This window comes from Molossus molossus, unplaced genomic scaffold (genome assembly GCF_014108415.1).
Source record: "Molossus molossus isolate mMolMol1 unplaced genomic scaffold, mMolMol1.p scaffold_m16_p_10, whole genome shotgun sequence".
In the NCBI taxonomy this organism is placed as follows: domain Eukaryota; kingdom Metazoa; phylum Chordata; class Mammalia; order Chiroptera; family Molossidae; genus Molossus; species Molossus molossus.
Window position 1 is genome coordinate 56,114,846 of NW_023425345.1, and position 27,255 is coordinate 56,142,100.

The 27,255-nt window shown below is 36.6% G+C and overlaps 1 protein-coding gene across 3 annotated transcripts in view; it reads right to left on the reverse strand.

The window, feature by feature from the left end:
* Positions 1-27,255, reverse strand: part of NAV3 (neuron navigator 3) — a 332,922-nt gene that overhangs the window by 71,732 nt on the left and 233,935 nt on the right. For all 3 annotated transcript variants that reach the window (XM_036251933.1, XM_036251934.1, XM_036251932.1), the window contains exons 13-19: positions 14,982-15,114; positions 14,075-14,345; positions 12,197-12,899; positions 9,720-10,208; positions 5,261-5,302; positions 3,732-3,892; positions 1,935-2,123 (exon numbers count right to left, since the gene is read on the reverse strand). In XM_036251933.1, coding sequence (XP_036107826.1) covers positions 1,935-2,123; positions 3,732-3,892; positions 5,261-5,302; positions 9,720-10,208; positions 12,197-12,899; positions 14,075-14,345; positions 14,982-15,114 — 1,988 coding nt within the window. The remainder of the gene's footprint in view (positions 1-1,934; positions 2,124-3,731; positions 3,893-5,260; positions 5,303-9,719; positions 10,209-12,196; positions 12,900-14,074; positions 14,346-14,981; positions 15,115-27,255) is intronic.

A 27,255-nucleotide genomic window follows, 5' to 3' on the forward strand; every position in this document is an offset into this window, starting at 1 on the left:
GGAGCTCAGAAAGAAGCAGAAAGACACACAACTAAAAAGATAATCACACCAGACTAACATAAACACTATCAAGAGCATGGTATTCGACCTGGTCTGGAGAAGACAGGAAAACTGCAAAAACTACCATTCTTACCATTCTGTGAGATATGCAAAATGTTAGTCTTTTTTTTTTTTTTTTTTTTTTTTTAAAGCACATTCTATTGACCTCTAATAACTAATGACATCAGTATGAACTACTGTGGTATACCAGAAAGAAGGTGGACAATGAATCTGGAGATGCCATTTTCAGCCTTTTTGTCTGCAACTTACACAGAATTTCTGCTCTTTAATATATTACTTATGGTCACTTAATATTCATAGATTTATAACCTGATAGTTTGTGGCTTAGTTTCCTCATCTTTCACAGTAAGCATTGGGCAGCATCATTAAATTCCCTTCTATCTCTCCAGTGCAGTAATTCCTTGATTCTAGACCACCATTTAAGGATTATGACAGTTCAGTATTCAATGCCTGCCCATCAAAATCCATCTTGCCCACTCAGACTGGAATTCAGAAATTCAGATGATTTAATCCTTATAAACAGAAGGCCAGAATTTCCCAGCATATAAACAGCATTCTATTTGTAAATGAGGCACTCTAGAGATCCTTCAGCATGCTTAGCAAACTATTTCCACAGTATTATGAGACTTGTCTATGAAAAGAGCGATAGAACCATTTCAGAAAAGCAATGACAACATTTCAGAGTAGTTACATATTTTTTCTGTCGGCACTGCAGTAATCAGCAGACTCTCAGGGTAGAATTCACTCTGTCACAGTGAACTTCAGTGGTTTTGTAACTGTCCCCAGAGCAGTGGCAATTGTGCTTAACTGATTCAGTGCCAGCATGTTTCACGTACAGTGGTGACCTGAAAACCACGAGCTAATTTTCACAGCTGCCTGAGCTTTCAGTCAGAGGTTCTCCAAATAAGAAGGTAGAGGGGGGACAGAGGAGGAACTAAACTATTCTTTAATTTTATCCTTATGACAAACCTGTGGAATATAGATGCAGAAATTATGGGTAATAAAGTTAAGAAATTTGCTCAAGTACATGAATGGCCAGAGGCTTAAGCCCTAGTATGTTTCAAGATCTGTAATCCTTTCTTTTATACATAATTATTAAGGACTAGGATAGTATGGGTGATTTAATGTTTGATTTTATTCTAATCAATTTGAACTTTTACATTTTGTCTTTAACTGATATGATTTATAATGTGAGTGCTACAATTTTCCTTCATGGGCACCTAAAAATCATTCATTAAATCAGAAAGAAAAATCTCTCAATATTATTATCAAATTTGACATTTGAGGTTATATAGTTTAGAAAATTTATATTCATTTAAAAATCAATTAAGCCTCCTGAGGTTTTCAAATAGATTTATTATGAAGTTTTCATATAGAACTTTACAACTACAAAGACATTTATTAGGACAGGTGAAAATTTCATTGCATTAAATAAGAAAATGTAACTTATAAAAAGTAGAGGCACTACGAATTCAAAAATGATATGATACAAACTAATACAAGAGGAAGTTTCTGAGAATGAAAGCAGGTAGCTTTCATAAGAAATGTTTCTGGTTCATGTATCTTTATGGCCCTTTTACTGAGATGTGAAATAAAATATTCACTCTGACATTTGATACATTAGGGCCAATGGTCTCTAAAATTATGTAAATTTCTGTATGAGACGTCATTCTGAACTATTCTATAGCCCAGTGTTATGCTAAACATGTTCTGGCTTGTTTCCAAATGCATAAAGAAAGAAAAAAATAATACAGATAAAACTTCTTTAAGCTTTAGGGCTCTTTAAATAAGCGTTACACTTACTTATTCTTCAGGAATTCTTGTGATCTGAGTGATGTGACAGTAACTTCATCTTTATTCCCCTCCACACCTACCTTCTTCCATGCTGTCTCGAAAGGAGCCCGAGTGACTGATGGCCCGTGGCCTTTCCTCCAAGGATGTAGCACTGCCACAGAGTTGGGAGTCATCGTAGAGGTCAAAGGAAGAGTCTTGGGCTGGGATGCTATTGGAGCGCATCATGCTGGGCCCAGGAAGGTTGAATTGAGACAGATTGGTTGGGCTCACTGTAAAACAAAGCACACACAGCCTGTTATTTGGGGGTTTAGATGATGAAAATAGAAGGTTGGTAGAAAATGAAAACGTAATTCCAATTCTTAGGGAAACATGCATCTATAGGGTGTCCCCACTTAAGGGAAGCTGAGAGTCTGCCTCTGAAATGTTCCACAACAGGCAGAGCAGAGGTCTTCTTTTCCTCCAGCACTTTCAGGGAGACCCATGTCAATTTCTAAAATAACATTCAGCAAAACCAGCAAGTTACCTCTACCGTTCATGCTAGAAATATAGTAACATGGCATTTTCTTCTAGCCACTGTGAAGAGAAGACTGTCTTCCTAGAGTCTGTAGGTTTCTTTTTAGAGAAGAATGTATCACTTTAATGGAAAGAGCAAAATCAAAAAGAAAAGACAAGAAATCTAAATTTCCCAAGAAAAGCCTTTCAAAGCTTCTAAGACTCTCAGGCACTTTGAGTCTTGATGTAGGTCTCTTCCACCTCAGAGTTCATGCTTCCATGAGTATAGAAGGAAGGAGTGAATTCTGAATAGTTTGAAGGGTGAGCAGAGAGAGAGGCGGGTAGAAGGTCATTCAAAGTGGAGGGACCCTTGGAAGCACAAACATAGTAACTTCTATACAAGGGTGTTTAAACATCACTCTGTACGCAGCAGGGTCCATCAAACATATAGAACTTGGCAGTTACAGGTTGATATGAATCTTCTACATGGTAACCCTTGCAGCAAGGTGAACAATCAATCTGAGTATTGTTATCACTCATGTGAAGATGACAATGAGTCTTACTAGGTTTGAGATGCCTTGCCAGGACTGTTACCTATAGTAAATAAAATGTTATCCAAAAATTTATTTTGGATGAAAAAAACTGGATCTATTAAATGATAACTGGCATATTTAGATTTCTTCCATTCTTGTCACTCTTCCCTGTGTTTTCTATGACATTTATACCAATGATTTTATATTTTATACAAATGATGCTAGGCACAAAGAAACCCAATGGCTAACCTGATCATTTATTTTTCATTGTATGTATCCAAAAACGTCCAGAGGGTATTATTTTAATAGAAACTTTCATGTGCATTTTAAGGAGAACTTTAACTTTAAAATAGTGAAAGGAGTAAAAAAATCACACAATTTTTATTCTTAATAATTATTTCTATTTTCTATTTTTCTGCAAAGAGATGAATAATTTTGCTATAAGGATGGCAAAAAAAAAAAAAAAACATTTTAAAGAAAATACAAGGAGGTGTTTACTTATGTTTAAGAGGACTCTGAGAAAGTCCCCCAGGCTTTGGAATTAATTATTCTAGAATTAATTATTGCTTCTCACCAGTGGAAGGATTTCTTTCCAGGTCATGTAACCTCTGGGCCCCTTTGGATCCCAGACTATAAAATAACAACCTATATTAAGTTGTTGTCATGAGCAATAAACTGCATACTATGTGGAAATTATTTCATGAAAAGTAAGCAATCACCCAAATAAAAGACACGGTTAGGGTGCCTTCATCTCCTCTTTAAATGAACCATTCTTGTGGAGAGATAGCAGGGCTCCTGTGAGAGTGAGGGGCAAGAGGAATGAGATGAAATTGAGGTGTTAGACTATTTTACCCAAGTTTGAGAAGTGGTATTTTCCTGTTGCAGAAGATGACATGGCGGAAGGGGAGACCAGAGGCGACTGGCTGCCGGTGTCCTGCAGCCCTCCGGTGGAATGGGAGCGCAGCCACTCTTTGCCCTCCTCTTGGTTGGCCTGCCGAGATGATGGGGTATATCTGCAAAACAGCACAGCTGAGACACTTAAGCACATCTAAAGGGGCAAGACAGGAAAGCAAGTGAGAGGAGCTTACTATTCAGACTGAAAAACAGGCTCAAACAGATTGAATCTAATGATAATTGCTTAGATCTTCCAGATGATTTGACACCATCTGTTTTAATCTCACAGGGAAAAAAAAAGAGAGAATTTTGAAAAGAAAATTATGCTTTTGTGAGATATGTAGTTGAAAATTATAAACAATGAGCAGCCAGCCAAGTTAATTGAGGAAGGACTCAAAAGCACAGTGCTTCAGAGGATGCGAAAAGGGTGAAAACACAGACTAAAAATGGTGGTCAGGGATAGGCCGGGAGCCACGGGGATTGGAGGGATGGTCACAAAGAAGCATAGGAAATGGAACATAAATTAACAGCCCCTTTTTTAAAATAAAGGAAAATATTTATTTGGTTAAAATGCCACTTGACATCATATCTGGATTTTTCTTTTTTTTTTTAAAGGAGGGAGAATGTTTTCACTTTATTAGAAAATATACTCTGGAACAAAATTTTGAAATGGAATAATTGCAAGCTGTTTGCTATTGCAGAGGAACCGGAGAGAAAAGAGATGACATGGAAAGACCTATATGGCCAGAACTCACTTTCACCAGAGTAACTTCTTAGCACCAAAGAGCAGTCAATGTCTTATGTTCATACAGTATTATAGCTCCATTAGTAGTTTATTCTATATCTTCTCCCCAGATGAAAGTGTGCAATAACAGATAGCCATGAATTAAATTTTCATTGTTTTTTATGATGAATGGAAAAGTAATTTTGAGATTATGTAATACTAGACTAATTCATATTTAAATTAATCTGATAGATATAAGCACTCTTTAAAAAATGAAATGAAAACTCTCGTTTTCACCAAAAGGATTCATTAAAAATGCATACCTAAATACAGTAGTTGTCTTCTGATGACCAAAATATATTTTCCTTGCTTCAAATTAGAGCATGCTTTCAACATTAACTGCCCATGTCTGCAGACTGTTATGTGATTTGAGGTTTGGCAAGTATATGCCTCCAAGATACAAAAGTTAGGAAAGTTCATTTTCTTTTAATTTTCAGAAGTGAGTTCTGCATTCTACCAAAGTTGCTGCCCCCGTAAATGGTATTGACATTGGACTTAATTTGGGTCTTGCCTCTGTGAGCATCTATCTACCTGAGACCTATCTCATTGCCTCCTCAGACCTGAGAACGGATTAAAGTGATACCATCCTCAATAGCAGCTGCTTCATTGCAAACAAACAAGGAAAGAGGAGGAAAGACAGCACACAAAGTTGAAGTGACAACAGAGAAAGAAAGGGAGCAATTGTGCTGAGAGAAATATATACCTTAGTCCCTTTTTGGGGAGTGTATTTCTGTCAAGCTGAATGCTGTTAAAACAAAGAAAACCCCTAAGGACATAATGTAAACAAAACTTCCAAATTACACATCCAACAAAAATGGTTCTCTGTTTGAACTATACAAAATAAACTTTTTAAAACATATATTTAATGCTTAACTCTTTGGAAAAGGACAACCAAAGGTGACCAGATGTCTGTTGCAACACGTGAGTTCCTTTCTAACTTAGTTTCAATCAATTATAATTTAGTGACATGATTAGTAGAATACAGATTAAATCATATGTTAGAATACTTCCTCTCTATAGTCTATTTACCTAATAGTTTGTAGTCTTTCCCTCCCCATGCAACTGTCTAGACTTCTGCTATGCAAGAAAATCACAGAAGTGAAAACGAGATAGATTTGAACTTAAGTTAAATTGCCAAGTTCCAATGGGCAGAGAAGAGACACTGTTTAATATTTATTTGGTCTCCAAATTATTTTTAATAAAAATAAAGGCAGATTTGTTCCCATTTTCATATAAAAGAAAAAAATAACGTATAATAAATATCTGCTTGAAACATAATGTGTTTATCATCATTTATTTACATATTGTAATGCAATGAAACTATGCCATTTTTTGGAAATTACAAATTAGGTATTTAAAAGGCTATATGTTTTATCACTATTTTAAAGAATTCTCATAATAATTCTCGGTTATGGAAAGGGATGGAAGAATGTCTGGATAAAATGAGAAATGGCGTATCTCAAAGTAGAGGAGAGGGTTTCAACCACTAAGTGGGATAAGTCCTGAGATTTCTGTTATAATCTCTGGCATGTGGATAACCAAGTAATAAAGTTAATTTGAATTTTCAGACTTATAGCTTTCTTCCATTAGAACCTCAAATGATCAAAATTAAATACACAGGATATATGCGTAATGGGGATGATACAACATGAATGAAATTTAAGTCACATTGACTTGATATTTAATCACTCAAAATCAAAGCTAAAATGTTTTCTTCTGTGTGTACTCCATTACTTAGCCCTGCAATAGGAAGCATCCGAAGGCATTATAAAACTTTGATTTTATTTTTTGGGAATGTCCACATCAGGTAATTACTATATTATTTAGAGGCCAGTTCTAATGTATATCTTGACTACAGAAGTTTCTCTTATTTTAGTATGGATAAACAAACAAACAAACAAAAGAATCACACTGAACAAACAGGAAAAATTCCTAAATATGAACTTCATTGTGTTAAAGCAGTAATATGGTCATAGGCCACTTTAAAGATGATCTCTTTCATGTGTGTAAATTTATTAAAGTGTAACATGGTAGAGGGAATTGAATATAGGCATTGTTTTGCCAATGTTATCAGTTGTATAAAAATTATATTGTTTATATGATGCAGAAAACGTAATGAAAGAAAAATCAGAAAAAAATATATTTAAATTTACCAAATTAAGTTAAAACTTTTAGTAGAAATATCTTCTTGAATCTAACTAGTAATGATTTTATAATATGGATACTTTCCACAGACCCTGAAACATCACACACTCATGTGCCTGCGAGGGCCAGGCAGGCCGTGGATATGAGTGTAGTAGACTTGAGCCGGTAGTCTAAAAGGAGAGTCATTGTTCGCCTAGGCCAATAGATGCTGTGAGGATAGTGAAGGCAGTGTTCTTAGACCTGACATTTAAAGACAAGCCAGAACTTTTTCAAGTTGGCTACTATTTTAAATTATTTTTCAAGTTTGGTTAGGGCCACATCAAACAAAACAAATGTGGACTGGTTATGGCCTGAGGGCCACCAATGGCTAGAGTAGCTAAAGGGGAAATCGTTCAAAAACTTATTTCATTGCTGGTTTGTTTGTTTATCATTTTACTATATTTTATCTTCTCCTAAAGATAATAAAGAGGACTTTAAACAAACATTAAAACCTTTATGAAAAACTGATTTAGTAGGATTAGAATATGATATCAATAAAGTGGATAGTGTAGATGAACAGGTTGAGTCATGAGTTTACAGAGATCGACTGGTTATCTCTCTCTGATCACTTTGTCTTACAGATTTACACTGGAGCACACTTTGTCTCCTTAGCATTCTCAACATTTTGCCAACTGCTTAATTATAACTTAGCCTGGATCTCAGATAGGAGCTAATTTTCTCTTCAGTACATCATAAACGTTTTTTAATGTACTTTAAATGATTGGAATAAACTGCTTTCAATTTTGTTCCAAAGAAAGAAAAAGTACAACTTCTTCTATCAAAAATTATTACAAACCAGTAATTTACTGGGAGGAATTAATTAATACTCATACCTATGAAGGCATTTTAGTTTTCACAGTTGAATAGTCATCAATATATTTTTCTAAGAATCCAGGGTAAAACATTCACTTATTCAAAATTAGTGTAAAGTTTATTTTTAAAAAAATTGTTTATCTGACAGTTTTTAATATTAGAAGACTCTCATTTGTAAAACTTGTCTATTTCAAAAACTAAACAACAGTTAAAGATTTGCTTAAAGGGAATAACTAACTGCATATTTGCCAGTGTATTGTATGGTGAAAAATATATATTGACTTCTGTTAAAATATAAATCAAAGTAAAATATTAACATTGCACTTATGTTATATCTATACAATTATTAACTTATCTCTTGTTTTCATTTGAGGGTTCCCTTGTTACAAATAGTTACTTGATTATTCTTTTGAGTTTTGAATGTCTGAATGGCAAATAAATAATAGGTTGATGGCTAAATGGTCAATTTATTGCAGTCATATTTATGATTAAAAATTAATCAATATATTGGAAGGTGATTTTGGTTAATAAAGTAACTTATTTTCAATGTGCTTGGTTTGGTTACAAAATTATTATTTGGATTCCTCACATATCAGTACATAATCTAGGACGCATTAGTTAAAAATACAGGTTGTTAATATATTTTTCAATAGAATTTAATTTAGTTGTTAGGAGTTTTGAAAATGACAAATGAGGATATCCATTTACCTGTAAAATGCTGAAACTCAAATCTAAGATGCTATAGGAAGCCTAACTTCTTAGATCAAAATAAATACAACAGTACTTATACCAGTGTTTTTGTGTATGTACTTGGTATTTATATGTACTGTCCATAATGACAAACCCACAGGGGAAATGTCACCCTGCTGCCTGTCTTGTGCAGTTTTTTGTTGATGAGAAAACATGCATTTTATAATTAGCTGTCCGCCATAAGAAGCACCAAGCATCAGTGATACAATCACCTTTAAAATTCTTCTATCCAGGGGAAGTCTCATTTGCATGTCTGTCCAGGTACCGTTGTTAGGGGAGTGGGATGGAAGCAATGTTTTGCTCTTGGTTTTGCACTTCACAAAGGCAAGAGAAACAGGGAAGAGCAGTGGGAAACCTGACATTAAGGGAGAGCTGGCATACTGTAGTGGGAGTTTGGACAAGAGCTTTAGTTGATGTTTTAAAAAAATGATTCTGGGAGTAATGCTGGAGGTCTGGGAAAGAGGTGATAGGTCAGCCTCAGTCCTGGACTGAAGACACGTGTAGGGAAGGTGTCAGGCATCTGCACTGACTAGTCCTGCTTTCACAGATAATACCACTAAGGTATGTGCCCAAGAGCTTTTACTGAAAGCTTTAGTTGTGCCAAGAAACAAATAGCATTAAGTTCATTAGGGAAAAAGCAGCAATTTAAAGACTTTTTTCCTGGGGGAAAGTACCAAAATATCTGAGACAGGAATTTTGTGGGGAAAGACTCTAGAGCCATGTTCGTCTACAGTGACACTTTCTGGTAAGTGTATTGGGTAAGAAATGCCTCATTATGTTTTTCATTTTAATTTTTAAAAACCCATAACTCATTAAACCAACGGGAAACATCTTGTAATGAGATATATTTTCAAAAGGCCTATTAAAAATGTCACTGGTGTTGTTATAATTTCCTCTAAAAATCCATATCTGACAACTGAATTTTTCCCAACTCAACTAGGATTCCCCCGTGGTCCATTTGCTATTTCTCCATAGATGTGCTACTAGAGCAAATTTAACACATTGCTCAAAGCATAATTGTAGAATCGATTTAAATTTGGTCTTTAAAAAATGCTTAAATTATCTTAGGGACCTATGTTGTCCTGGAGCTTAAGCCAAATCATTAAAATGGCTTGGGAAGAAATCATTTAATACCTAAATACATGCTTTGAATGTCATTACAATTGCCTATTGGGTATACGTGTGTGCATTCATATTGAGAAAATTACCCAACTACCCTATCCTTAAAGATTTTTTGTGTGTGTGTGTGTGTGTGTGCAAACTTGGTAATAAGAGTTGATGCAAGGCTCAGTCGTATCAATTTTATGTCCCTTTGCAAAGTGGCATTGAAATAAAGGGGGTTTAATGGGGAAGGGGTAAGCACCATGCAGGGAGGCGGGGGTGAGGGCGTCATCGATGCCTCCAGAAAAGCTCACCTTTCTGAGAGAGTAGATCTCACACTACCCGTTCTCATGAGCAGGCTCTGCACCTCGTGAGTGCCTGTGGTCAGTCCAGACAGGGAGCCATGATGGCTGAGGGGGAGGTCAATGGACTCAGAGCTCGTGTGGAGGCTAGTCATGGACTGGTAGCTCGGAGTGTCCTTGCTGCCTGCAGAGGAACTGCTCAGATTGGCAGCCCACACGAGACCACCTGACGTGAAAGAGTGAACCGACGCTGGGCTGGACGCCAACGAGTGACTTAAGCTTATAACATCTGTAGTTAAGTCTGAGGGTTTATTGAAGAGAGGGCTGCTGCTGCCACTGAGCCCGCCAGCACTGCCCATGCTGCCCGTGCCGGACGACGGTGACTCCAGACTGCCTTGGCGCGCTAATGTGGTACTAGGACTGGGCATTACTGAGGAGGATTTCACACCCTCAGTATTAGGTGCAGAGGCAGATTTGCCACCTGCCTTGGCACCAAACAACCTAAAAGAAAAACAAATAACAACTTCAGTTGTTCCAAGAAACTAATAGCCACATGTAATCTTTAGGGTTCAGTACACAGAGCCAAGCGTGCTTAGAGGTACCCCGGCTTCCAAGCACTTCCTGTCTCCATGCTAATGAACTTCCTGAGCCTGAACTTTTTAATCTACTGCTAAAAACCTCTCAGATCACCATTAGGGTAAATCCCATGGGGTGGGGGAAGTGGGCAAAACAGAAGTAAACCAGACATGAAAATTCCTGGCTTTCACAATTCAAGTGACTTTGAGAAGCTTTCACAAAAAGTAAGCAGTTTGTATCTGCTGTTACCTATTTACAGAACCATTATAATGAAACAACTTCTACGCATTCGGTATATAAGAAATGATTTTTTTTTTCCATTTTTAACATTTGATTCAAATCTAAAAGGAACGCATAAGGCAAGGTTTGGGAGGTTATGCTGCATGTCTGGTGGCCCGAGTGACTGACAGGGAACAGTTGGTTAGAAACAATATTCCACACTACTGGCAACAGGTCAGCTTGTCATTGTTTCCCCAAGAAAGGCCAAAGGGTTTTATGTCAGTTGCCAGGGCGATTCAAATACATCCTTGTGATTTGAAACATAGTTGGTACTAAGTTAGACGCTGGAGCTTAGTTCAGAAAACATTTTAGTTTTGTAAATGAAGATGATATTATCGAATTTATGTAAATATGAAATAAAGTGATATGAAGTAATGGCATAATGGTTGCTAATTAAGTTGCAATGAAATCCATATTTCCTATAGTGAAATATTTCACGAATATGAGAAATTGTTTCATAGGTAATGGGCCACTGGAGGGCACTATTGGCTTTTACTTAAGTGACAAAAACATTTCCTCTCACTACAAGCCATAGTTTATGCTTTCCAAGGTGAATCAACATTTCAAAAAGCCAGTTCTTTGGGATTAATATTTCTACTGAGGAAGATACCCTCTAGGTTTTTCAAACAACTTTGTATCTGAGATTGCTTGAAATACAAATAAATGTCTTAAGATCCTTTTTCCCCCAGATAATGAGGTGCTTGGTTTAGTCAGTATAATAAAAACAAACATTAAAAATACTTAACATGTAATAGACTATAAATCATACTCTATCATTTCACAGATGAGAAAATGGATCCACAGAAGTTTAACTGTTTTCCCCAAGACTTTAACTGCATGTATTTTCCTGTCAGTTAGAACATATACGTATTTAAAACCAGTGGAATCTCGTAGCAGAACTCCACACGTTCAATAACAAAGACAGCTCCAGTGCTGAAACCAAGCCATTCTTCTTATGGTTCTCATGTCAAGAAAGCTGATGAAGAGTTAGAAAACCTAGCGCATTCCTTAGTTGTTACCCTATACTTATCATCTGAATGCTTTCCAATTCTGTCAGTCATACCGCACCTTGATTTTCATTAATAGGTCAAGTAGTACATAAATGTGTCCACTGTAATCTGTTACAAGGAACACAACTGCATCTCCCTTCATGATCAACTCATTAAGAACCAGCAAGATAACAAACACTGGAAATGAATAACAATAGTCATAAAGATCTATTTTGTTTTGCTTTCTTTTTAATCGTGGAAAGAAGAGATGAAATCTATGGAAATTTACAAGCTATCACGTTATCTTTTCACAAGCTCTAGGTATTGATATCTGCATTTAAGCCTCTCATGCATGCTGTTTGTGTTGCTAATATTACAATAATAGTAAAGCTGGAAAGTTGGAGCATTTCTCAAAATGAGCCCCATACAAAATGAGTGATTTATACAATCAGCTTCTTAAGACTCATTGTACTAAAAAAATGGAATAAAATAATCTAAGATGTATGTGTCTTAGAATATGTGTGTGTGTGTTGATATAAACTCTGTGTGTGTGTGTGTGTGTGTGTGTGTGTGTGTGTGTATTATACACATATATCTGAAGATAGGCATTTTGGGTTTTCCCAGCATCATGTCCCGCAGTCTTACCTTCGGAATGTAGGTGAGGCAATGTCAGGGTACTTGGACCCTGGCTGCCTGAGCCCTTGTGTTCCACAGGCAGAGGTGGGGCTGGATTTGGGGGAACCTGACAAAGAAACACTCTCGGAATCCGAGACTGCTACTTTCTCCTTCTCCTTGTCTGTCTGGTTGACAGTGACGGGACTCGAGCGCCCCGAGCCGATCTTCGTGGGTTCTCTCAGTTTCGAGGTGGCGGCGCCGGCGGACTTGCTGCTGACGTTGGAGTCGATGCTGCTGGTGCTGGACCGGTGGCCGCCGCGGCCCGGAATGCCGCTGGCGCTGGATTTCGAGGGGCGGGGCAGGCTGCGGTACTGCAGCGCGGTCTTGGGGCCCGCGTGCAACCCCGCGTCGTCCTGGTTCTGGGAGCCGTCCAGGCTGGTTTTCCTCCCTGCGTTTGACTTCCCACCAATGGCAGCGGATTTGGGAATTTTACCCAGCGTGGCCGATCCACTGGTGATAGTGGCTCCACTGCTCGTGATCATGGTAGATGACCCAACTCCGCTTGGTTTCTTAAAGCCAAAAGATCCGGTGGCAGTTGATCTCCCGAGGCCCGAGGGGGGCTTTTTCCCCTCATCGCCGCTGCTTTTCCCTGCATCCGAAGGAGACCTCTGCAGAGAGGACCCTTTCAGGGGAGTTTTCCCTTTCTCAGAAGCTTTGGTATCATCGGTCTTCCCTGAGCAATGAGAAATACACACATGTATTTGCCTGCACGTTTTGATTTCCTAGTAATATTTCTTTCAAGAATGTGTCCAAGGTGAATACATCTTTATGTTACTTCAGTTCCTAAATATTTATTTGTTATAGATCTAAATAGGCATGCACTCTAATACCCTGAGTAAAAAGCTGCAAAAATAGGGCTATTAGAGAAATGTCGTGAGAGATCAGGGAAATGATTGAAAACACACAATTTTGTTATTTATTATTGCTTTGTATCTTGCAACTCTCCCTTTATACAGACAGCACTTGATCCTATCCAGCTAAGTACTAGAAAAGGAATTTATCTGAATATCTGAGAGATGGTGACATCTGAAGTACCCTGTTTCATCACTACTTCAGGCAGCACTATTTAAAATCAGGCACCGTTTAAAAAGTAGGGAAAGAGTCTTAAGGAAAAAGAAAAAAGATGGTACAATTTCAAAGAATTATTTCACAAACTTTAATTCATTAATGATGTTTCAAATCTCCAGCATTCTAACCCATTCGAAAAATAATCAGCAGTTCTTAACCTGTGGGTCGCATGACCCCTTTGGGGTCAAAAGACCCTTTCACAGGGGTCGCCTAAGATCATCGGAAAACACATATTTCCAATGGCGATTCATAACAGTAGCAAAATTATAGTTATGAAGTAGCAATGATAATAATTTTATGGTTGGGGGGTCACCACAACATGAGGAACTGTATTAAAGGGCCGTGGCATTAGGAAGGTTGAGAACCACTGCTTAGATCAATGTGATGGCCCTGTCTCTCAGAGTTGGTAGTGACCCTTTGTGGCACACTTAACATACATATTCCAAAGTGGCATAAGGCAGTCAGAATAAAAGTAAGGTGTTTTTTTTTTAATTAAACAGCTTTATTTTATTTCCACATGACGAGAAATGACTGGCAAAATAAAGATACTCAATAGCTTCAAATTATGACAGTTTTCTAGAGAATGCCCAGATTGCTAGAGACATGTGGATTCATATGGTAAAGTATGTGAAATTTACCCTAAAAGAGTATTTTACGATATGAAGAATAATATGATTTAATTAAAAAAAAAAAAAAGCTACAGAAAAACAAAAACAAAGGTCAAATGGAAACAATAAATTGAAATACTTTTGCATAACAGCAGCCAACCGGCTAGCCTACCAGGGGTCTTGAGGGTGCTGGTCCCAGCCTTCTGCCTAGAAGGTGCTCCTGCCTGGGCGGACGTGCCTCTTCTCCAGGAACCTGTCTGCGATGCACACAGGGAGGACTTCTGCCCCGCCTTCTCCGCGTCTTCAGGAAGTCCCGAGGAAACACCCTTCCACTTGCCACCACCATCCCCATGGCTGTCAAAGTCCTCTTCTGTTTTCTTCAGCTCCTCGGTAGCGTCCCATGCCTCATCTGTGGTAGCACGTTTCTCCGAATCTGTCTTCAGCTATGAAGAAAAGATGACAGAAAAAACTTTGTGCAAAAAAATCTATGAAGTATGAATAAGGCACTGGAATTTATTTTCGTTAACTGGTTTAAAAAAAGCACTGGTTTATATATCAAAAGAATTCCAAAAAATGGATCCTCTATTTTTTTCCCTATTAATTTTTGCCACATAATTCTCACTGGTGCATATTAGAGAATGTCAGAATAAGTACATGTGTAGAAAACCCCAATTAAATACTCTAGAGAGGACAAAATTTTTTCTATGCCAAATGCAACAAGGAAAAATAAGACAAGATAAAACGTAATAATCTAATATCTATTCTTGATTGACCATCCTCAAGAGATCCAGTAATTTATTTCAGAGATAAATATAAAATTAATCAAGAACTATTCAAAACTAGACTATTAAATTATTAAAAGATTTTAAACATACACCAATATTATAAAGAGAAATATGGCTACATAAGTCTTTTGGGGTTAGATTTTAATCAATGGAAAAGATATATATATACACAAGCTGCCTCAATTTATGCAATTACTTTAGATTAAGAGATGATACTACATTGAGTTCCAATATACAGTAATGTGGGGTCACATCTGGCAGAAGCACTGGAGAAAGAAAACAGGTGAGTCTCACCTGAGTGTTCTTCCTGGAGGGCAGAGTGATGTTGGAGTAGGAGCTGACTGAGGATGCGGTGTTCAGGTCATCGGTGCTGATGTTATCGAGTGTGTCACTGAGTCCACTGCTCACCGAGCTGCTGTCATCCCAGCTAAAGGCAAGACATGCGGCAGCAGTGAACTCCACACGGGATGCACAGTGCAAGTCATTTCATTCCCATGTAACCTTTATCATGCTTGGAGAAGACAATCCTTTCTTTTAATCTTATATGAAAAATTATTCACGTTCCATTTTTGGAAAGTAATGTTAATAAGAACTGAATGTAGACTTGGGAATAGCCTTATCTGATATTTGCAAAGAATCCGTGTCTAGAGCAGATCCAGGTTTCAGGGGAATATTTATAGACTGGATGGAAACACTGATACAAATATTACATGGTATGAGGAATGACTAACATTACTGATGACTCTCCCTCACAACCCCCCCCCCCAAAAAAAAACCAGTAACCGGGGATCACATAGCATCTAAGAATTCAACCTTTGTTCTAAATATAAAGGAAAAAACAGCAAAAAAGCTGTGCTTTAGTCAGAAACCATAAAGTCATCCTTCATTCTTTGTCCTACCTTAGTAACTACTTCCAATCACTCACCAAATTGTGAACATTGAGATTCTTTCTGTCTTATCTTCCCTCTTGTCGTACCTCACAGTGTCTGGCCAGTATAACCTGGCTTCCTGCCTTGGATCTTTCTTAATTCAACTTCACTGGCTAAAGTTGGGTCAATGATGAAAAATTCACATCTGGCCATGTCACTCCCTTCCTCAACACTCTTCAGAGAGTTTTCTTTACCAAAGCAGTAGATTCTCAAATGGAATGTACCGGTCCCATGGGGCACACAGGAAATCCACTGACGTATTAAAAATATCTGAAATTCTAAACATATTTGGTTTTGATCCAAAAAAGGATGAATAAAGTAGGCTTATTAGTAGTCATGTACTAGCTAACATGGCATTCTCACTTAGTCAATGTGTCATATGATGCAGAGGTAAGGATTGAGCAGGGTCACCTGGAGGAGAATGGGGACCCAGAGTGCAAAGGGGTGGACCACAGTTCTCTTGTTCACTGGTTGGTTCTCAGCCTGCTGTGATGTAGTGCAGTGTACCTGTGCTCTATTCAATGAACGCATGCACACCGGATACAGGTATCAGAGCGAGACAAGAGCTAAATATCACAAAATGGGTAAATGGCTTAAAAGACCTCCTGCAAATAATCCACACGTTGAAGAGAACATCCCTAATAAGAGCACAAGCAAACCAAAGAATGGTGAACTGAGACTTTTCTTAATCTGGTATCTGCACTTGAGGAGTCACAAAAATTTAAAATCATAGTGATGCCTTGAGATCACATATGAAACCAACTAGGGAAGTGATTATCAAGGAGAAAATTTGAATTTATAGCCAATATTGTTAATGTGATCCCTCCTTAGATGTGCATTTTGGACTGAGATACTATGTTCTGAGAGCATAAAGTATCACAATTACCAAAGGCATTTATAACTCAGATTATTACCCATAATAATTGTATTTTTCATGTGAGCAAGGGGTTATTTTGTATCACCGTTGCAAACATCTGTCATTTGTGTCTGCTCAAATCTTTTGAATACTCTCCCTATATCTTATTTCAATGATTTCCCACATTGTGAGAGGTGGGAAAACAGACTACTATAAACCTCACATTTCCATTCTGCCTGATAGACAGATACAGCACGTAACACAGAGCTTGTATAGCCTATGGACCCACAGAGTCACAAATGAGGAAAGCAATCCTGGAAAACACAGTTGCAGAGTCATTCAATTCTCCTCTATCAGCAGCGGCAGGTATCTGGCCAAGTGTCAGAGGTGCCCAGTGGAGGAAATAGTGATGCCCTGTGGCTATTAGTTAAGAGCCTGCAAAGAGACTGGTTCTCCAATCATATAAAAAATTCAGACAGCCTTCTAACATCCTATAATTCCTTAAATTATCCAAAGTAGATTCTGTAGTTTTCAAGTAAGAATCTCCATCAATACATGCACAATTCAAAAATTATTATTCCTTCTTTACTATATGCTTTAATTTTTTCATATTCATATATGTTGTATAATACATATATTATCTTCTCAGAGTAATGCATACATATCAACTGCACACATATAAATATACACATTCTAATAATGACTAGTTTAAAGCAAATGTCAGGCTCCTTAGAAAGACATCAGGGCTTTCCATTATGTGGCTCCAGCCCACCTCTTCTGCGTCCACATTCCACACGCCCTGCCTTGCTTTCTGAACTTTGATGTAGAACTGCATTCAGTTCCCATCACCATTATGTTATTCCCAACCTCTGTTGTTGCTCAAGCCACCCCTCTGCCTGACAAACCAATCCTTACCTTTATAATACATCTTCTAGGAAGTCTCTTTACTCTCTGCTGTCAGGATGGATTAGTTAGCTCTCCTAGTCACTGCTGTAACACTATGGGCAGTCTTATAGGGCAGGATTTATCCCATTGTTTGATCAATCGATAAAAACAGGTCTAAATGGACCATTAGCCTGTGCTTTTTCTTTGCATTTGTACTATTTTGGGCAATGACCAACACCTAAATGTTGAATAAAAGTCTCACATTTTATTCAGATTAAGAGAAAAGCAAGTATGGAGGTAATATGTCACATATATAGAAGGTGAATTTTAAAGGAATACCTAGCATACAATATATTCTGCATTGAAATAATAAAATTAATCAAAATGGTAAAATTTCTAATGAGTCTTTTTAAAGTGACTATTTCTCTGGCAAGGAGAGAGACATCAATATTTCTAATAATAGTTTCTGTCATTGTAAATCCCGGCACCAGTGACAGTGAAGTTAAATGCAACCACTCTTATTTGAGTCATAACAACCACCTAGGTACCACTTTAAAGCCACTTAGAGTTTCAAGTGGACACAAAACCTCTGTGGTTAAAATGACATCAATAGAGGTGCCCAGCTGGTATGTTCACTTAAACTTGCTATTCTGACTTTCCTTTCTCACAGGATTGTGTAGGATGCTAATGAATCACTTACATGAATGATTTTATAGTAGCTTGCATTTTCCCATCTTCTCAAAACTGCTTTGCCTCAAAGATCTGAAATTCTACAATCTCCCTTTTGAATCACACTCTTCTATACTTTCAGAACTATAAAATCTACTAATTCATAATTTTCACATGTATATGTATGTGTGTGTGTGTATATACAGATACTTTCTATCATCTATTTTTAAGTCTTCCTGTATATTTTACTCCACCAAGATTTTTACCAAATGATCCAGACCCAGAGAGACTGAGGAAAAGGATCACTAAAATGACCACCTAACCAGCACCATGTTCTAGTTCTCGCCACCCCAACAGTCTTCCGTATGTGTCCTGATTAAACAGTGATTAAATATGTTTTCTCCATTCTCGTTTGGGAAAATGACAAGAAAGTCAACTAATTATAATGCCTAATACAATAATAATATTATATATAAAAACCAATGATAATGACTGAATGCATATAGGTTCAAGTTCTCTAACCTCAGGTGATTTCTCAGGGCTACTCAGAAATTTTGTTTTATCCAAAAGCAATTTTCTTCAAATTCCAAAAGCATAGTATTATCTCATTTTCCTCTGGAGTCAAAGATCTTTCTCCTACTTCTTCACTGAAATGGCTTTCATAAAGGCCGAAGGTCAATAACATCCATAAATTGAATGCTTACTATGTGTTCTACGCTCCTAATATTATCTAATCCTCAGACAAATCTATGAAGCATGCATTACAAAGGAAGAGGTGCAGGTAGGTTACATGACATGCCCAGGATCCCATGGTGGAGCTGAAATTTGAATCCAGGAATTACGTCTCAGAGCATGCTTAGCACTGTGGTCCTGCCTCCTGTCTCCTACCCCTTCTCTCTTGAAATACATCAGTAAAGACCCTTTACTGCAAGGGGCTCCTTGCAAACTTCGCTGGATTCCTCAGCATCCTTTACTTTGTCCTCTTCTTTGGGATTTCTCTGAACTCCCCAATATTCAGAACTTAATTCACCTTAGACCTTCTTCCTTGGAAATTTCCTAATCTTGCACAACTTCAATATCACTTCCACAATCAGGACACTCATTCACATCTCTAAGCCAGACTTCTTTCATGACTACAGGATCAGCATTTTCAGCCTTGTACTGGACAGTTTCTCAAGGAAATGCACTCTGCCTAGATTGCATAATTTCTCTTTAAAAATTCTTTTCTCCCTCAGTTATTTCCATTTCTTGTTAATTCTTCTGACATAAAATATTATTGCAGCCCTGTGGGTGTGGCTCAAATGACATCCCATGGACTGAGAGGTCCCGATTTGATTCCTGGTCAGGGCACATACTGGGGTTGTGGACCCGATCCCCAGTAGGGGGCGTGCAGGAGGCAGTGGACTGATGTTTCTCACATGGATATTTCTCTCTCTCTCTCCCTTACTAAAAAAAATCAATAAAAACATTTAAAAATATTATTGTGATTACTTTTCTTCTCTTGCTTAGTTCCATTCTTAGTCAAGTTGTCCCTAATCCTTGAAAATCCATCTCAACTTTAGGTAACATAGCCCATCCTTTTATTCTACATCTTGACTGTCCTTGTTTGTCTCTCCATCCATAAAAGCTACTAATAATATATGCCCTTATTCATTAATTGATGAATAAATCCTCTCCTTGAAGAAACAGAGTTTATTGTAGAGGACAAAAATTTAAATGCAACCACTGGTCGGGGTCGTGCAGGAGGCAACCAATTGATGTGTCTCTCTCATGTCAATGTTTCTCTCTCTCTCTCCCCCTCACACTCTATTTGAAGATAAATTAAAAAAAAATTTAAACCAATGATTACAACATACAATAATATGTGATGTAATAGAGGTGAATATTAAATGTATGGTGGGTCAGAGCTATCAAACCTATTTTAAGAGTTAAAATTTTTTCTTCATGATAGGAACATTGTGGAGTGATCAGATAAAATCTATGTTAATCACTGTATTGTAGTATATATCACCTGTTATATCCATTTTTGTGTGTGCTTTTCTAGTGGATTGGTTATAACCTGAATTACCTAAGTCCGGGACTGGGTTTCATTTATCTTTATAATGCTAGCATAGAACATGGTGTCTACTATGAAATAGATGACTAGTACATGTCTAATAAATGAATGAAAGTTTTACTTTTTAAAATGCTGCTTCTAGCCAGTAATGTTAAATTGGATTGTATTCAATAAATACAGATTTTGAGAAAAAAATCTGTTCAACATATTTCTTTGCTAAGTAATCCTAAAGGAACAAATTTTGATTGATGACAAAACTATTTTCCTAATCTGAAAGTTCTGTAATTTTGACATTTATCTTTGGTTTTTCAGATACCAGAATTTTATCCCTAGCCAGGATAAAATTAATCTTATTTATTATGGCACATTTAATTAAGTTAAAAAAGCTTCATAGAACATAGGTTTTTACTAAAAAAAAAAAAAAAAAAGATAATTTACTCACATAATTAACTGAGTAGTAGGTCTCATACCTCATCAATCTATTTTTCCATCCTTTCATTTTTAATTTCATTAAGATGTGTTAAGAATGCTTGACTATATGCCTTATACAAGGACAACTCTTTTTCCCTTTGACTTATAGATATATCCCTCTGCTCAATGTTTCTCAACAATCCAGGACAGCACAATAAATTTCAAATCTGTGTATCTTATACACATAGCTTGCATTTAAACATTGGGTTGTTTCTAGTTTTGAAATACTATGAATAAATCTGTTAGGAACATTCACATACATTCCATTTATGTGACATTTTAGGAAAGGCAGAACTATAAATATGTGGGACAGATCAGTAATTGCTAGTGGTTTGTAGTGTTGAAGATTTGTGGTGGCTGTTACCTGACTTGATATGTATGTCAAAACTCAGATCTGTAGGGAAAAAAAATACTGTATGTGAAATTTAAAAAAAAAGTCAATTCACTTGTTAGCAACTTACAATTTGGGTATACAGTAGATTACTAACTATTCTGAAGAGAATAGTAAGGAAAGGCATACTTTTGGCTATTTATGTTTTTAATACTCAATAACTCAGTGGGGCCATGGACCTATTTTATTTCTCTGGTAAAGCATTGTAGCTTTGAACTTCATGTTCACCTTTAGATTCACACTTAGATGCAAATTGGCTTGTGAAAACAAATGTCTTATATATTCAAGTTCTTTTTTTGGTCTTTCCTTCTACTTTTTATGAAGAATCCAGAAATATTAACTAAATAATTGTTTAAATAATTTTGCCTATTTAAAACTAAGTCCAGAGGAAAATGCTAGTCCCATCTGCAGGTGATTTTTCAACACACTCACCTGTTTTGGTGTAATAGCACTTAACAGTAAGTATTTAGTCAACCCCTTCGATAGTTCATATTGCCAGGTTGACTGTCCTACTTACACATGTACATGTAAAACACAGAGATTTTCTCTCAATAAATAACCAGACATTAGTTCTGCTTTCTATAAAAAAACACCTTCTCCTGCCCAGCTGGTGTGGCTCAGTGGTTGAGCGTCGACCCATGCACCAACAGGTCGCTGGTTCGATTCCCCGAACAGAACAAATGCCCAGGTCGTGGGCCCAATCCCCAGTGGGAGGCATTGAATAGGCTGCCAATTGATGTTTCTATCTCTTTCTCCCTCTCCCTTCCTCTCTCTCTTAAATCAATAAAGAAAAAGTTTAAGAAAAAACACCTTAATCATAACCTTTTAACAACATACCTTTTATTACCTTGTTTTATTAAAAGTTGAAATAAGGCACAAACATATTAACAATGCATATGTATCTTTCTGAATGCTTTGATTATATATTGGATGGTTAAAAAACATAACTATGAATACTCAAGTATTTGTCAGCATTTGAGTGTTCTTAGGCCAAATGCTATTGGAACACGATGGAACAAGTTCTTCAGGTATGCCCACAGTGTTTCAACAGCATAACGTCCTTGAAATATACACAGTTCTTAACGCTGATAGTAATCACCTAGTTGGACAGATTATTATATACCTCTTTAGATTCCTGGAAGCCACCCCCACTTATGCCTCAGTCCTCCAAATATCACAGATTTATTGGACAGATTTTGAACCTAAATTTTTCCCTCACCACACCCTCACTCTGAGTTCTAAAGTAAAGCTCATATATTCTTGGTTCCATTTTTAAGAACTTCAAGAATGCAAAAATATTTTTAAAATGTTAAGCAAATGCAACATTTTAATATATGATGTAAATGAAAATTCTTGAATGAAGTATGTCATTGGTAAATAATGTAGATAATGGTAGAAAATATAACTGCTTGAGACCTGTGGACATTCAACAAATACACAGGATGTTACGCTAGGTGTATTAAGGCACTGCCCGACACGTAGGCACATGGAGATTTCAATATATTCCAAAAGTGTCTATTATAAAATGGGTTGTTGTTTTTTAAAGTATAAGTGAGGTAGCAGAAACAAAGAAAAAATCTAGAGGCTGGAAGAAAAGGAAATATAACTCCTAAAATTTCACTGGCATGCCAATGTCAAAATTCTCATGAGAGAGACTGAGAAAAACAATCTGTTCCCCTATAACCTAAAAATTGCCAAACATAATAATATATGATAAAGTGTAAGTTCTAAGAATTTTACTTAACATTTCTTAAGACCAGTAATAATTATTTAACAATTCATGAGATCATTTTGTAAAAATTTCTGGATATGCTTCTTGTTTCTAAGATAAGATAATATAAGCATAACAAAATATAGGTACCACTTAAAAAAAATCCTATATCACATTTCAGGATAGCTTTGCTTACCATTTCTGTTGTTTATAGCAATTTAAATACTAAACATTAGAAGATACCAATATCTTTTAAAATATTTTTAACACACAGTGACTTTGCAGTAATAAAAATAATACTGCGAATCAACTGTCTAGGCTTCACCCTTCGGTAAAATATTTTAAATCAATGATTTTCTCCTCAAAACTAAATGAGCACAAAATGACTCATTACTTTTCTTATCAGCAAACATAATACACTACTTGTCAAGTTTCAGCACTGCAGCCAAGGAGTGTAAATTATGTATTTCTTTCAGGGTCATTGATAAAAGCAATGGAGTGTATTTCAACAAAGATTTAGTCAGCATTTCCCTGGAAAAATATTCTATTACCAAGAAAAATAAACAAAGCATTAAGAGACACTTTTGAATTGGAAGAACCTAAGTATATAAAAAATATCAATATGCTAAAATAATATTATGATAAAAACGTCCCTTGCAACTTTACAAAATACATGTGGCTTTTATTGCAGTTTAAAAAAATAATTTTCTTCTACCTTCAAAGGTGTTTCATCCTGCCACTGCTCATGAACTGTGCACTCTCTGAGAGTTTGAATAGCTGGCTCAGAATTCATTGCCTCTATGAATCCTTCTGGAATTCCCAAGGAAACTTTAATTCTTGCACGTCTGTGTGTACCACTAGTGTGCTTCCGTGTGCTATCGTCTGTCTGCTTACCAAGCCATTTAGGGCAAGCAGAGTGGCTTATCTCTGGTAGTCTCAGTGCCCAGTTGGTATCTGGCCCATGATGAGTTGTCTATGTTTGTGGAATAACTCAATAAATGACAAATCAATAAGATGAACAGAAAGTAAAACCAATGAGAGGAACCTATTATGTGTGGATGAATAAAAAATTACCTTTTTGAGGAGGGTATTTTAAAATATGCATTAAGTAGACCACTGGAAGGTGAAGAGAAGCCATTTGTCAAAGAGATGGGGAAGAGAGCAATGAAGGAAGAGGACACAGCAGGTGTAAAACCCGGAAGCAACAAAGGCTAGGAGGCAAAGGAAGAAGTGTAAGTTCTGAGACAGGAAAGGAAGGTAGAGCAGCCCTGGAAAGATCTTATAGACAATGTTAGGAAATTATAGTTCCTTAGAAGTACACCAGAAAGTCATCAAATAGTTTAAAGTACTAAAATGACATCAGCAGATATGCATTTCACAAACACTATTTTAGTATTGTAAACAAATCGGGGTGAGGAAAAGTGGAAGAGGGAAACTCAGTGAACAGACTATTGCAACATCCTTCAGATTTGGATGAGGAAGTTACACGTAAATTAAAGAAGGCAGTCGAGATATATTTGGAGGTAGAAATGATAATTTTCTGTTGGTTGATATGACATAATAAGAAATATACATGTGGCCTCTGCTCCAGGTTCCTGATACCGAGTTCCTAAAAGTTTTGTAATTTCTTGAGTGATAAAGTGATGAGGTCTTTGACTGCAGTTCCTTTGCAGAGTTCTTAAATCTCTTGGAATTTCTGGGGTGATAACAGCATCTTCTGTTCTAATAAAGCAACTCTTGATTGGCTCCTGGAGAGCACCTTAATTTTTTGAAAATCACAGTTCCTAATCATTTGCACATTTCTGTGTTACGATGAGTGACTACACTGCAGATGAAGGCCTCAGTTTGTGACTATGTAATAAAAGAATATTTATTGATTTCTCCCACACCTCTACCCTTTGGGAGTGGGGAGGAGCTGAGGATTGAGTTCATAATGTATCATGTCTACCTGATGAAGCCTGCATGAAAGACTGTAAATTATGGTGTTCGGAGAGCTTCCAAGTTGGCAAGCAGATGGAGTATCTAGGAGAACGGTCACCCAGAGAGGGCCTGGGAACTCCATGCCCATTCCCCGTGCCTTGCCGTGTGTACCTCTTACATCGTGTGTTCACCTGTCTTCTTTGTTATGTCCTTTATAATAAACCAGGAAATGTAAGTAAATGTTACCATGAATTTTGTGAGGCATTCTAGCAAATTACTGAGCCTGCGGAGGGGGTCATGGAAAGCCCCCGTTTAGAGCTAGTCAGGAAGCAATTTAGAAAGCCCGGCCTTGCAACTGACCTCTGGAGTGGGGGTGGTCTTAGGAGCCCTTGACTTGTGGCATCGGATGCTAGCTCCAGGTAGAACGTGCCAGGACTAAGCTGTATGAACTTTAAACCATGTAGTTGGTATCTGAGAATTGGCTGGTGTGGGAAAAAACTCAAGCATTTGGTGTCAGCAGTAGAGTCTATAGAAATCAGAAGTTTTTCTTTTGGTTGGAATGTTGTAAATGAGAAAAAAGACTTCAGATCTCTTTCACACTTTCCATTGGCAATTATGGTATGAACGGATTTTTGAAAAAACAAAGAATCCATCAGCAGGATTCAAACCAAAATTTTAACCCCATATTATGTTTTCAGTTATTAACCATTATTTTTCTATCTTAAGGGAAGCCTATATAAGTTTACTGTATCATAGTTTAAGTATATAACTCTTAACCAACTGGCAGTTCATGCAAATTTAAGGTTAAAGTCTTTTCATATTATTATTATTATTAGTGTACAAGAATGCTATATACTTATTCATGAAATATTTATAGAGACCACTGTTAATATCTGGCGGATTTGGGATTACATGAGCAATAAATAAACTCTATGAACTGACCTTTTCATTACCTTTTAATTCCTCTAGAAAACAAATAATAAAGATTTATTCTATTGTGGCATCAGATAGGGTGAGACAGACAAAAGTAAAAAGCTCTTATTCTTTGTAAAAGAACACTCTAGGTAGATTTGGTTAAGTGTGATCAATAATGTCAGCTTTAAATTAATTTAGGCTGATTTTTATGTTTTAATAATATCTGAGGGAAATGAGAAACACCTATTTTTGTTTTTATTATTATATAGACAAAAATCATAAGCAATAAAATAATCTTATTAAAATTATTTTTGATAAAACAGTGCTTACCGGTTTGCTAGTTTATACCAATGTTTATTTTCATGATGCTGTTATATGGTTGAAATATGCACAAGTTTACTTAAAAAGTTTTCTATTAGTGATAAATTGAGAATATAATATATGACACATGAACATTAACTCAAGAATTCATTGTCCAGCTGGTGTGGCTCAGTGGTTGAGCGTCGACTCATGCGCCAAGGCGTTGCCGGTTTGATTCCCGGTCAGGAGGTCAGGACACATGCCTAAGTTGTGAGCCAAATCCCTAGTAGGGAGCATGCAGGAGGCGGCCAATTGATGCTCTCTCTCATCAATATTTGTTTCTTTCTCTCTCTCTCTCTCTCTCTCACTTCCTCTTTCTAAAATCCATAAAGAAAAAAAATTTAAAGAAAAATAAAAAAAATTCATTATGATCTATTTGGTATCCTTTCATATCTTATATTGATTTGAAAATGAAAACGTGCTCACTGATGAAAATTACACAGTCCAGAAACACACAAAAGAAATAAAGGAACTCATCTGTAGCCACCATTAACATTTTGTTGATTTCTGTCTAGTCATTTTCTGGATGTATTATACATACATATGCAAATTTACTTGGTTGAGATCTTGCTGATTGAAATTTTATACATTATTCATTCTTTATATTACATTATAATGATTTGTTATCCTTTAAAGTTCTTTGAGATAATTATATCATATAAACTATTATATATTTAACCATTTGTTTTATGAGATATAAAATGTTTTACAATTTTTCTTACTACTGCAAATAATAATGCAATTAATACTTTTGTATATAAATATTTAGGTTATATTTATGATTTTTCTCTTAGATAAATTCCTAGAAAGAGAATTAGTGATTCACAGGATACAATATTTCGAAGACTACAGATGCTGTATAACAATTAAGAAACACATCATGTTAGCCCAGCGGGAGTGGCTCAGTTGGTTGAGCATCCACCTGTGTACTGAAAGGTTCCCAGTTCGATTCCCATTCAGGGCACATTTCAGGGTTGTGGGTTCGATCCCCAGTCAGGGCATGTACAGAAGTCAACCAATCAATGATGTTTCTCTCTCACATCCATGTTTCTCTCTCTTTCTCTCCCTTCCTCTTTCAGCATGTTCTTGGGTGAGGATTAAAGAGAAAGAAAGAAACATACCATTTTATACTCCTGAGCCCCATGAGAATGCCCATCACACAAATCCTGGATGCTTTTCCAGGTCGCATGTTTTTCTTCAGTAAAATCAAAACACTTTAAGTGTAAAACAGCTGCTCATTGTAGTTTTAGTTTAAATTTATCAAATTATAAGTGAGATTAAATTTGCTACAGATTTATTAGCTATTTTTGTATCTGCATAAATTGTTTCTGTCCTCTGTATATTTTACAATAGAGTTTAAATAATTTCTCTGTATTAGATATTCACATATGGAAAATTGTTCCAA